Genomic DNA, 13,945 nt, shown 5'->3' on the forward strand with positions numbered 1-13,945 from the left:
GTGTACTAAGTTCAATATTTGTTTTATAATAAAAGATAGGACATTATCACTTTGTTATGCAACTGTTTTGTATGCTTCGCCATCTAGTGGTAATCGGGGAGAATTACTACTATGAATGCTTGAATTGCATTGTATTAGCAACTTAACTGCTTCCCAATGCATAGCTGCATTTATTTTAAAGGTATGAGTTCTATGTATAAACACACTACAATGCAATCATGGACAGTATGTGTTTTTTATAGTTTTATTCGAATGGAAAAATAAATGGAAGCTTTGAAGTGGAACGTCACTGTCACTGTAGAAAGTCTTACCACTTTATTTAGGTTCCAAAACAATTGTGGGGACCCTTCATAATTTGGGATTGCCTTCATAATGTTCCTATACTTAAGAAGTATATTAGGTGACTGTTCACTCTTTTCTTACTGAAGTATACTTGTCGGATACTTTTTCATTTCTGTACTATTGAGAGGCCATGTCTGCTGAAATTGATGGACTTAACAATAGTCCCTTTAGGCTTTTCTCAAATGTCATTACCTCTAATTGCTGCTTGATCCATTCCTCCCTCACAAAGAAACTAGGTTTATGTGTCTTTGTCTGTACAGCGCCTGCTGTCATCTCACCGGAATCAGTATAGCTGGAATAGTTACACAGATTAGTCCCTGTGGCTTTCTAGACTTAAAGCTGCCTGCCAGCTCTGACCTAGACATTATTGACACGGTTATACTAGTTTAGTGGTTTAACATGTCAGTGTAGAAAGGTGCAAATTTAAATGAAATAACCCCATAGGTGTATGGGGAACTGTACAAAATGTGTAGGAACTGAATAACCCTTTTATGGCAGCCTTTTATAAAGTGTATTATAATGGTTTCTCCTATTGACTTTATTATATGCTTCCAGAGTATGGTATCTTGTTACGAATGAGTACACATGTTCAAAATGTTAACCTAAACTTCTAAATGCAGGCTTCTCAACCTTTGTCATTTGAAGTCAGAACAAGTCTCTGAATAATATTTGTAGCTCATGGTATAAAAGTACAAGCATAAATTAATTTTGCGATACAATAAAATATTGGTCTGTTTAATAGAGCACAGTGGATTTAAAAAAAAAGACTATAGCCACAGTAAACAACATGGTATCCCGATTTTCAGTATAACCCCTGCAACACAACATGGTGTTGCCAAGGCGTACAATTGTACCTTCTAGTTGGATTAGCGAATTAAGACCCAGTGTACGCACATTAATAGTTTTTTTTATATGTATTAATTCTTGTCTTTTTACCCCTATCTATAGCATATAAACAACGATCACATACATGGTGAAAAAAAAGAATTTGTTTGCCGTTGGCTGGATTGTTCAAGAGAACAAAAACCATTCAAAGCTCAATACATGTTAGTGGTTCACATGAGGAGACACACAGGAGAAAAGCCACACAAATGCACTGTAAGTAGATGCGCCAATTCATTTGTTATAAAATAAGAATACAATGTGTAATAATGACAGCTTATTGTGATATAATCTGAGTATTAATTTGTTAATGACAATGTATCACAGTGCATACCTGTGTACACTTTCCTTGAACACAAATGTTTGTTTCTTTCTAATGATTATGCCGTAGATTTTTTTGTCATGCTTGAATGGTTCCATGAAAAATTTCGTTAAAAATACTTACAACTACTTATTTCTTTTGTAAGAATTTAGATTATTTTTTGGAATTGTTTCATTATTTTGTCCCGTGTGTCAATATTTTTTGTATTTCATATTCGTAATCATATTATATATTGGCGCTATATAAATAAATGATGATAATGATGATATTCCTGCCTGCATGATAAATTGTAGTTATCCAATAGGTTTGCCAAATTGTTAGACAATCTGAATGCTTCCACATTTTTATTTAAAAGCTGATATTCTAAATCTACTAGTCACTGATTAATTAAAACGAAATAATAATGACCTGAACAGAAAAAAATATTATAAATTAGAATCAGAATTCTGGATCCTGTGGCATATTTAGCAATATGGAGATATTTTAAGGTTAAAGAGTTAATTTAGGCATCATTTTTAATTTCAATATTTGTAATGTTTTTGTTACTTGGTTGTATTTGGCAAATTGATCCACAGCTTTAACCATGGCTTTTTTAAAGTATAAACAAGTTTTTAATTCCTCAAAGTACAATTCTCATATTAACCTTTGTCTTTCATTGTGCATTTGAAAGACACAGGTTAGCAAAGGTTTTCCAATGTTTATAAGCTCTTTTGTACCAAAATGTTTGTAATGACAACGTTGGCTCTCTTCTATTTTTTATTTAGTTTGAAGGTTGTTCGAAGGCTTATTCCAGATTAGAAAACTTGAAAACCCACTTGAGATCTCACACTGGAGAGAAACCGTATGTCTGTGAGCATGAAGGCTGCAACAAGGCTTTCTCCAACGCATCTGACAGAGCCAAGCACCAAAACCGAACTCATTCCAATGAGGTATATGCCAGCAAACATAGCAATTACACCGCCATTTACACACCTTCAAGTTATTACAGGCATAATCACCCTATGGACATCTCTCCTTAACATTGGACACTTACATTTCAGCAATCTAGCAGGGTGTCTACAGGGAGATATGTCAACAGCTCTTTAAATGTAACAATTCAAAATTCACATGAGATGATATGTGAATAAAAAAATTTGCAAAATGCACTTTAAGGGGAATATTCATTTAATACAGAACCGCAGATTTTCCGTTCTAACCCTATGGGGTGCAAAGGAAAATCAGCCTTATTGCAGTTCCATGGATTACTTTTACGTCCCGTCACGGTGCATTACCAAGATCCTGGGACCTTATTGAATATGCCCCTAAAAGTCTAATAATTCAAAAGTATGGATTGCCAAATGGAACATTATATGTTTTTTAACATTCATATGGTTGCAGTCTATTTTTACTCTCAATTTGAAATATCTCTTTTTATTTTACCCTTTCTAATTCATTTTATGGATCTGCTTTTCTCACACCCAGGATAATGCCTATTAACATTACTGAATATAATCAAGTTGTTACCCTTCACTCAGAGGTACCATTGTTGCCAGCTGTCTCTATAACATTTCATCAGGATAATCTTTTAATTGTGCAGTTCCTTACATGAAAAGTATGCAAAGAATGTGTAGATTAAACTCAACAGTTATTATTTAAACAGCTTAACAACTGGTTCATTGAATCTTTAAAATGATTGCACTGGTGAAGGACCCTAATATCTAAATGTACAAGTCATCCTAACATTATTCACAAATAACAGTGTAAGTGTTTAATGAGCTTATCAGAATGAATATATTTAAGATAAAGTTGACTTCCAGATTTTAAGCCTACTGAAGGAGCTAGTCGCAGTTGGAAATTGCTGATAACAGAGACTAATAACTTGCACTCGGCTGCATGGCAAATGTAACTGCAATACCAAACATTTCAAGTTCTACCAATGTATGGCTACTTTTACAAATTCATTTGTGAATATTATAAGTATCTCTCTTATACAAAGTAAATTGTATTTTGGTTTAGAAGTACTTTAAATAAGTAGAATTATAGCAAATCGCAACAATGAAGGATCACGAGTTCCTCTGTGAATTATAATTTCTTGTTTAGTTTGATTTAGAATATAACAAGATGGTTTAGGTTAGTTTAATAGAAGAGAATCTGATATGAGTTTATATGAATTTTGCCACTTTGCCTGGTTGTTTCCAATAATGTATGTACTTTGTGAACAACTTACTGTAATTGTATCAGTGCAGACAGACGAAGTTCAGTCTCCATCTGCACTGACCTGATTTCATGTGCTATGTCTCTATTTAGTATTTAGACGTGCCCTCGCCATTAATCAGTCACCTTATACTACTTCTTTTGTTTTTGCTACAAATACATCACTTGCAGCTAAGTGGCAGTACATAGGTGAAATGTGATGATAAAGCTGTTTCCTCTTCATCCTATTGTAAGCTGGCAGTTGTAGGATATTTCATGGTAGAAGTGGGTCACTTAACCAGGAAATTATCAGTTTCTTTGCTTCATGTATAGAAATGGACTAAAACCATCTAAAAATTATGATTTAATTACTTATTTATTTATTTTTTATTTAATCTTTATTATAAACTATAAATCCCAGAGGGATTAAAGTAAAAGCAGCATTATCATCACATTTATATGGAGGGACCCACTATTATTATAATTATTATTATGCTTTGGACAGTATTTCCATATTAGGAGATATGTTTGTATATGGACCTGTGAATATAAAATTAATGAAAGAGATAAGAAAATACTTATTGATGCTTAACAGTATTTGAAATATAATAATGCCACAACAAATTATTATTATGCTGACAACAACGATTGTAAAAATTCTTATGAATTCACATTTTCTCCCTTTGTGTATGTTTCATGCTTCATATTTTCCTTTACAGAAACCATATGTGTGCAAGATCCCTGGCTGCACTAAACGTTACACAGATCCCAGCTCATTGAGAAAACATGTGAAGACAGTGCATGGTCCTGAGGCCCATGTCACTAAGAAACAGCGAGGAGACATCCACCCAAGACCTCCTCCACCAAGAGAACCAGGAAGCCATTCACAGTCCCGATCACCAGGCCATCCAATACATGGTGCACATGGAGAGCCCAAGGACCTCAGTAACACTACCTCAAAGCACGAAGAATGCCTCCATGTAAAAGCAGTGAAAACTGAAAAGCCAATGGTATGTCACTTACTGTTTAGACACCTGTCACTTCCCCAACCTGCCTAATAAATAAGATCCTCACTCCGTTCAAGGCCACAACTCTTAACCCTCATATATCAAAGCGTAAAAAGTTCTCTGGATTTTTCAGTCTTCAACCAGTATCATTAATAAATGTTTTATTATATAGTGACACTATTGTGAAACGTTAAGAGGGTAACACTACCAAGTTTTTTTTTTAATTTAAGCTGCAATCCCATTACAAAATGATGAGAAATTTTAATGTGTTGTTAACTTGTAACTGTGATTTACTGTAAGAAGATATATGGTGGTGTCAGTATTTAATACCTCTTTATCTTCAAGCTGCTATTAATGATTTACAGTGTCATGTAATGTTACTACCATGGCAAGCAGACACATGGCATATGGTGTAGTAAGCACAGTGGCTCTGAAACGCCCTCTTCCCAGCATGCTCATTGATATGACAAACTCCCTTTCTTCTGTCATCATGTACATGGTAGGGTCAGGGCCGGATTAACCCGAGGTCTAACTGGGCTATAGCCCAGGGGCCTCGGGCATCCAGGGGGCCCTTCAAAGTCCTCAGCAGCATTATTGATCGGTCCGGGGGCGGGGGCGCCCCCAGCCCGATCAATGCTGCTAAGCACTGTCAGTCCAGTCCTCCGTCCCCGGCGCTCAGTACTCTGCTTACTGAGGAGATCTCGCGAGTGAACTCACGCGAGATCTCCTCAGTAAGGAGTTTACAGCGCGCCGGGGACGGAGGACTGGACTGACAGGTAAGCACTTGGGGGAAGGGGGGCCCTCACAGGGGGCGGCGGGTGGCTCACATTGGGGGCCTCACGGGGGAATGGAGGCGCCCTTAGCCCAGGGGCCTCCATTCCCTTAATCCGGCCCTGGGTAGGGTAAAGCCCACAGGATATTTTAATGAATTTTCATGGTAGTTCCAGTTTAAAATCTGACAGGTTCCAGTGAGAGGTTTTAGTCTTCTGCATTGGCAGCAATTGCAACAAGTGGCACTTTAAACCCAAGCAATGCTGAATAATATTTACTAATATAGAGTTTGTAAAGACATATTGTAGAGATATATTGATAAGTATCCAATATTAGCATAAAGACTCCTTGGTTTATTCTCCAAGTTGCAACAATTGAATATCAATGATATTAATAGCAGCACTTTATATTAGAAACACCTGGCATTCTGTATGTGTATTGAAGGTTGAGATATGAATTCACATTGTAATCAGGACGCTCATCTTGCAATGACCTCTAATATATACAGGTTATATGACATTACTTAAAAGTCTAGCACTAGGGTGAATAAAAATAAAGAATGTTTATTCACAGTTTATAACTAACAGAAAGTGTGGACTCTATCGTCTTATTCATGTATAAGACCTTGTTTAGTATCTCAGGGTAGATGAGATCAAATCCAAACACCTCCTTATATGGGATAATATCCACATTAAATTTAAATAACAAAGTATATGTTTGATCTGGTGAAAGTATCAGTGGAGCAGTAAAAATGGCAGACTTGTTCCTGTCTGGGAAATCTCAGACACCCAATCATCAGCAGATGTATTACCTTTGCACATATACTTGAATTGTTTACTGCAATAACTCATATAAATTAAGGTGCCTTCTTTTAAAAAATACCGTTAATACGGTAATATTGCGCGTAAATTCCGTTAATACTGTAATTTACTCGCTGGATTTCAGCTCGCAGCTCAGGGAGCTGCGAGCTGAAATTCAGCGAGATATTACCGTATAAACGGTAATATTTTTGGAGCGCGAGTATTTTAGCGATCTCGCTAACAATTGAATACCCCCTAAGGGGCATATTCAATTATTGGCGTTAAAGACAAAAATCTTGCGGCGCGCGCACTATTACTTTCATTACGGTAATAGTGCGCATAAATACCGGTATTACGGTACTTTTCTCGCTGGATATCAGCTCGCGGCTCAGGGAGCTGCGAGCTGAAATCCAGCTTACTATTACCGTAATACTGGTAATAGTTTTTCCGCGGCGGAAACCGCGGACAATTGAATATGCCCCTAAGTGTGGTTTCAAAAATGACCTATATCGTGGCATCACCGCTTATCTCTCTCTCTGCTAATGATTTCTCTGCAATATAGCATCATATGTTGTTTGCCTACCTTTTATTCTACTGAAATAGGGATTGACATGCATGAATTTAGCTTGAAATGACAGTATTCGGAGCTTTTCTTTCCCTATGCATTATTGTAGTACTTGGTAGGTTGCTGCCACTACTGTAACAACATACTTTACCAGATGAGCACCTACAATGCCTTACAATGAATGGAGTCTTAGAACTAGCATTAGAACACTTAACAAGATGGAACTGCAGTTTACATAGCGGCACATTTCACCTCAACATTTACACGTATCCAGTTAAAAGTGGGGAACATCAAAGACATCCTGCAGTTGAAGTTTTACTGCAATGGGCACAGAGTGGAATATGCTTAATGAACTATTTCTGTGAGTGCTTGAATGAGTATGTGTTAATATAGACGTTGTTAAACTCCACACTTAAAAAGCCTCTTTTTGTATTTTTTCTAAACAATGTTGCAGCTCTACGCAATAATTAATCCTAAAGTCTGCAGAGAACCTAATACATCTTGTTTTTCAAATGTGAGCCAGCAAAATGAATGAATGAATGAAAAACATTGTTTACAGAACTTGTTGTGAATTGGGGGATGTGAATTAAAACAAGAGGCTTTGATATGTACAGTACTGCTGAAGTGTATATCCAGTAAGTTTATTCATATTGATGCAGAGATACAGTACCATTGTCTGTAAACATAAATGCATGTCAAATAAAACATGATATTTCTGTGACTGAGACAGTATTGTAGTGTGACTGACTTGCTTTTGTTAACTTTTACTAATTTAATGTCTTTTCTGTCTGATGTTCTTAAATGTCTTTCTCAACCTTACTAAGGACAGTGGGTAATAAGGTGAGGGCTTACCTTATTTTGTATATGTTTGGAATCAAAAATACATCACATTTCCTCTGTATAAATGGTAATTCTTGTGTTCATTTTCCCTAGAAGAGTAATTATTCATTTATAATTTTATGACACCATTGTGCTGTTTTGTATGTATTATTCCAATTTTTGTTAGCGATGTTTGTTCTCTGTGTGTGTTACCAGTACATAAAGTTAAAGCATAGAATATGTTTCATGTACTGTAGGTGAGGTACAGAAATTGTAAAAAGATATACAAATCGAGATGTAGCATGAATTAGTTCTGAATTATTTGTGACTGTTTAGGAATCAACATGGTAAAAACATTAATACAAACAATAAAAATAGTTTTGGTTTTTCAAAATAAATATTGCTTTATTTACAATTTAAGTTTACACACAATATTAAAATATAATGTCATATCTTCCCTAACAAGTAAAGGCACTCATGTAGTCCATAGCAAATTGTTACACATCATTCTCAGATTGTTGGTGTGCGAGGTACATCTTGATACATAACTATCATTTGCTATATTACTAGTATTGTGTACACAAAAATAAAATTCTAGTCTTTACTCTGCATTTTATACCTATATAGCTGTCTTTTTTAGACTGACATGTATTATTTGTAATTTTGTTCAAACAGACATCTCAGCCAAGCCCTGGTAGTAAGTCTTCATGCAGCAGCGAGCAGTCCCCCATCAGCAACTATACCAACAGTGGGATCGAGCTTACTCTAAACAATGGAGGCAGCGTAGGAGACCTCAGCACCCTGGATGATACCCCAATCATGGACTCTACCATATCCACAGCAACCACAGGACTTGGTTTACAAGGCAGAAGGATAATGACAGGGACCAAATGGATGGAACAAGTTAAAGTAGAAAGAATCAAGCAGATTAATGGGATGCTTCCAAGACTGAACCCAGTTCCACCTTCCAAGACACTGTCTCTACCACCACACACTGGAAATGGTAAAATTATTATTTTATTACCGTTAGATGTTATGTCCATGCTTCATTTACATTTGAATGTTCTTAAAATTAAATTCATATTGTAATTGCAGCACTTACCGAGTTGTGCACAACTACCGTATTTGCCGGCGTATAAGACGACTTTTTTGACCTGAAAAACATGCCTCCAAGTGGGGGGTTCGTCTTATACACCGGGTGCCAAACTCAGGGGTCTCAGGGGTGCCGCGGGCCAGCCATAAAAAAAACCAAACAGAAACACTTACCAATCCGCGGCGCCGGGACCCAGCATCCTCCTCTCTCACGCAGCCTGTCATCAGTGTCAGGCTGCGTGAGAGAGGAGGATGCTGGGTCCCGGCGCCGCGCGGATTGGTAAGTGTTTCTGGTTTGTTTTTTTTATGGCTGTGGCGCGGCAGAGGGGGCAAAGTGAGAGAGGGAGAGAGGGACAGATGAGAGTGACAGGAGGGGTACAGAGGAGAGTGACAGCAGAAGAAGGTAAGTGTTATTAGTATGTGTTATGTTATGTTTGTTTTATGTTATGGCATGTCAATGCAGAGTGTGTGATCACCATATATGAGTGTGTGTGTGATCAGCATATATGAGTGTGTGTGTGTGTGGGGGGGCCAGTGACTTCATGCAGTGTGTGTGTGGGGGCCAGTGACTTAATGCAGTGTGTGTGGGGGCCAGTGACTTCATGCAGTGTGTGTGTGGGGGCCAGTGACTTAATGCAGTGTGTGTGGGGGCCAGTGATTTAATGCAGTGTGTGTGGGGGCCAGTGATTTAATACGCGTGTGTGGGGGCCAGTGATTTAATACAGTGTGTGTGGGGGCCAGTGATTTAATACAGTGTGTGTGGGGGCCAGTGATTTAATACAGTGTGTGTGTGGAAGGTGTGCGGAAGAGGGGGTAGTCTTATACGGCGAGTATATAACAAACTCTATAATTTTGAGTGGAAATGTTGGGGGTCGTCTTATACGCCCAGTCGTCTTATACGCCGGCAAATACGGTAATTTATATTTTTAAGTATATCGTGCAATTGAATTATTACTTTTAACGTATATATTTTTTTCATAGCAACAAATGTGTGTATGTCTTTTTCATTATATTGCACTTTGAATGAATGCAGTACATAACTTTCTTTTCTACATTTATATCTGTTTATTTTCCTTTAGTAAATTAAATTGACACTTATTGTGTGTGCTCTTTGTTTCCTTCAGGTTTGCAGTTGGGCAGCAACATCAGTTTGGGGGGATCAATGACCATTCTACCAAACAGAAATGAACTTTCAAGTACAGACATCACAGTATTGAATATTTTAAACAACAGGAGGGACAGCAATACTAGCACAATCAGTTCTGCATACCTAAGCAGTAGAAGGTCTTCTGGAATCTCACCCTGCTTTTCTAGTCGAAGATCCAGTGAAGCTTCTCAAGTGGAAGGAAGGGTTCAGAATCTAAGTGTTGCAGATTCATATGATCCCATCTCCACTGATGCCTCAAGGAGATCAAGTGAAGCTAGTCAGTGTGATGGGCTACCAAGTCTCCTTAGCCTCACTCCCGCACAGCAATATAGGTTAAAAGCTAAATATGCTGCTGCTACTGGTGGTCCTCCACCAACACCATTACCTAATATGGACATGATGAGTCTAAAGAACAGAATGGCATTGTTGGGTGATATGAGAGATAGTAGATTATATCCTCTTTCTTCAACCAACGTTCCAAGAAGATGTAGTGATGGCGGAGTAGGCAGTTTTGGCAGAAGGCATTTAATGTCCAGTGACTTGCAAGGGAATGCTATGCGAAGAGCAAGTGACCCTGTAAAAATGGTCTCTGCTAACTTATCTACTGGCAGAGTTCAGCGCTTTAACAGTCTTAACAGCATCAACTCTCATGATGTGCCTCCACCATTGGAAAGACGCAACTTCACCCTGCAAAACTATACTCACAACGTGTATTCTCCTTGTCCTCCCAGTATTAGTGAAAATGTGGCCCTTGAGGCTATGATCATGGAAGCAGAAGGGAATCTGGATGATGAGGATTTCTTACCTGATGATATGGTTCAGTACCTTAATTTGCAAAACCAAAGTCAAACCAACTCACAAAACACAGAGACGGATAAATCACAAAATAGTACAGCTTCAGGGAGGAACATTAACAACTATGACCAGTCCCACATGACTAACAACTCGCTTAATCAAGCATTTCACAGTGTGGAACAGGTCGATCAAGTAAATAATAAAAATCACCTTCCGATACAATGGAATGAAGTTACCTCAGGAAGTGCAGATCATTCCCCTTCCAGGGTAAAGTACGGGCAGCGTTTTGCTACACAGCAGAACCGAGCTTTTGGGCTGTATAATAATATGATGGTCCAGCAGCAGAACATGTCAAAAGGTGTACAGTCAGAGCTAAGAGGTTATCAAAATACACAAAACAATACTCAAGCATTACAACACAACCATAATGTGTACAATAATTCACTGGCTAGTCAGTCTAACAAAGATCAGCAGTACCCAGTACCAGGCAATTCCTGCAGTCCAGCAACCCGAGGACAGAAGTGTACTGGCAATAGTCAAATGAATAATGGTCAGCAGAACCTTGTACCATCCATGCACTATACTGAGCAGCCATCTGAAACAGCTGACATATTTCAGAATCAAAATCTTCTAAACCAGGAATATGTGCAACAACTTGCAACTGAGCACATGATACATGGCATGCATTTCTTAGGAGTTAATCGGTCTAATATGGAGGCTGCTCAGAGCTTCCCATCAATGTCACAAGCCAATGCTAACCAGCAGATCCCACTGACCAGGAATTACCAGTCGTGTGCAAACACTAATGGGAATGGAAGACAAAATATACAAAGAAACATGGCATATCTGCAAGAACACATGAATGACAACAGCCAGCACGTTTATAAAGTGAATGGTATTAAAGTAGAAATGCAGCCACAGCAACATTGTGCAAGTACACAGAACTACTCAGGTCAGTTCTATGACCAGTCCATGAGCTACACTCAGCAGCGAATGAAATCTGGCTCTCTTGCTCTCACAGAAGCCAACTGTCTCCTAGAAGATGCTAATAGTAGCAATACATCTGAGCTTCTCTCCCCAGGCGCTAATCAGGTGACCAGCACAGTAAATAACATTGATGGCAACACTTTAGATGGGGTGCAAATTGATTTTGATGCGATTATAGATGACGGAGATCATGCCAGCTTAATTTCAGGAGCTCTTAGTCCAAGCATCATCCAGAATCTGTCACGTAATTCATCACGTCTTACCACTCCTCGAGTGTCTCTTACATTCCCAACCATGCCAGTGAGCACCAGTAACATGGCAATTGGGGACATGAGTTCTTTGCTAACCTCACTTGCAGAAGAAAGCAAGTTTCTTGCTGTTATGCAATAGATTGGAGGATTGGACTGAACTTTATATGAAAAAGAAAACAATTCATTTTATACATATGTATGTATTTGAGCAATTTTTATCCCAACAAAACGGGATACATTCCAAGTATGTTCCATTTATGGAATAAAGACTCACACCCTAAAGTGTTGTAGGGAGAAATAGTCTTCCATTTCAATTTTGGATTAGTATTGTCAACTGAAAACCATGTCTTTGTTTTTCTCCAAATGGGTCTATATGCTTTCTCCCTTAGCGTAAAACAACTTAAATGTGTGATGTCTGTGCATGTTCGACATGTGAAAAGGAAAAAAAGGTCTTATTCTGTTTAGTTGTTCTGTTTAGTCAATTAGAAGACGGATGTTGTATAAAATGTATTGTGTTGGGATAAACAGAACTTGTTTGCCGTTTTTAACAGACTTATCAGAACTCATTGTGACTACTCTGCTCACGTCTTAATTCAATTTCTATCACACATCTTCTCAACTAGCTGATAAGAAACATACAGTCATAATTCTGCACCACTAGTCTAAAGGGCAAGGTCTATGTGGATAGTGTTGAAGGTCGCATGCTAAAATGGGTGTACAGATGACATGTCCCTGTCTTTTTATAAATGTTGCTTTCAATTTGATTTATATTCATTTCACATATAATTGTTTCTCAGCTGGTGTACAAGCCCATAAATTAAACAGGTAGTTTATTTCTTAGAAAGGGGCATCTCTATAACAAAGGCAATCAATGTGTCTTGTTGTGTTATGTCTGCTTTTAAAAACATGACTTGTTTTGTCCTTATAAATAATATACTTCCTAAAGTCCAGGCCTATATTAACACTGACATTTCTGCCTATGCCTTGATGTAACGAAAAGGCATACTTTTCATAGAAAGGGAACTATCCACTTTTAATTACTATAATTATTGTTATGTGCAAAGTGTATGGTATTCTTGTATATGGCGGAACGGTACAGTACTTGATTTCAAGTAGCACTGCAGAATTATTTCCCAAAGATACTTGGTTTTAATTGTGTTAATTCTTTGAAAAGGTACTACTTTTAAATGTTTTTGTTTTACTTTGTAGTTAACTGTTTTGTCCATTACACACCATTGTTTTAGAACATTCTTGAAATGTATGTGCCTTATTTTATGTTAATTCTTTAAATGGGGACCAATAATATTGCCAAACCATAGTCATCCTACCACAGTTCGTCAGTTAAGTCAGCAGATGACGTAACACTTTTACTCATGTCTGACACCTGTTATCTTCTAGTTGTCATGATTGTTCATTTTGTGAAATTACAGGATGGCCTTTGTATGGCGCATCCTGCAAAAATGTAAGATAGAAACAAGTACTTTTATTTGTCACTTTTTTTTTTTACAAGCATTTTTTGTATTGAAATGTGTACTCATTTTTTACTGTGTAAATATCTTAAGGTGCGCTAGAGATAGAAGTATGACTTTATAGGCTTGCTAGCCATAGTTCAATACAGACATGCAGCAGCTATGGATCTAATAGTCTTGAGCCTTGGACCAGCCTGAAGGATCTGTAGCACTATGTACACAATAATTGTACTTTTTGCTCTCAGAACCACTTAGCTTTTTTTGTAACAAAAATAAAAACGAAAAAAAAAAATTCTTACCTTAATAAAAGAACTTTGTACTTATCCATGTTTGTTAGTCTGTTTACTAAAGCTGTACCCATAATTAAAAAAAGAGGTAAAGCATTTAAGTAAAATGTGGCAAAGTAATGGTGTTTCTTGTCCAATGTATTCTAGATAGGATGAACAGACTATGCTTTCTTAGTATGGCTTTGGTACCCCCAACTGGGCTCAAGACCCTCATCATACTCACAACTATTATACTTT

At 37.6% G+C, this 13,945-nt stretch overlaps 1 protein-coding gene across 4 annotated transcripts in view; it reads left to right on the plus strand.

Annotated features, from left to right (window-relative positions):
* GLI3 (GLI family zinc finger 3) overlaps positions 1-13,744 on the plus strand; it is a 172,394-nt gene extending 158,650 nt beyond the window's left edge. For all 4 annotated transcript variants that reach the window (XM_075212540.1, XM_075212543.1, XM_075212542.1 and 1 more), the window contains exons 11-15: positions 1,291-1,440; positions 2,311-2,475; positions 4,438-4,728; positions 8,356-8,683; positions 9,897-13,744. In XM_075212540.1, coding sequence (XP_075068641.1) covers positions 1,291-1,440; positions 2,311-2,475; positions 4,438-4,728; positions 8,356-8,683; positions 9,897-12,091 — 3,129 coding nt within the window. In that variant the 3' untranslated portion in view covers positions 12,092-13,744. The remainder of the gene's footprint in view (positions 1-1,290; positions 1,441-2,310; positions 2,476-4,437; positions 4,729-8,355; positions 8,684-9,896) is intronic.
* The last annotated feature ends 201 nt before the right edge of the window (positions 13,745-13,945 follow it).

The sequence above is a fragment of the Mixophyes fleayi genome, chromosome 5 (assembly GCF_038048845.1).
Source record: "Mixophyes fleayi isolate aMixFle1 chromosome 5, aMixFle1.hap1, whole genome shotgun sequence".
NCBI classification, from domain to species: Eukaryota; Metazoa; Chordata; class Amphibia; order Anura; family Limnodynastidae; genus Mixophyes; species Mixophyes fleayi.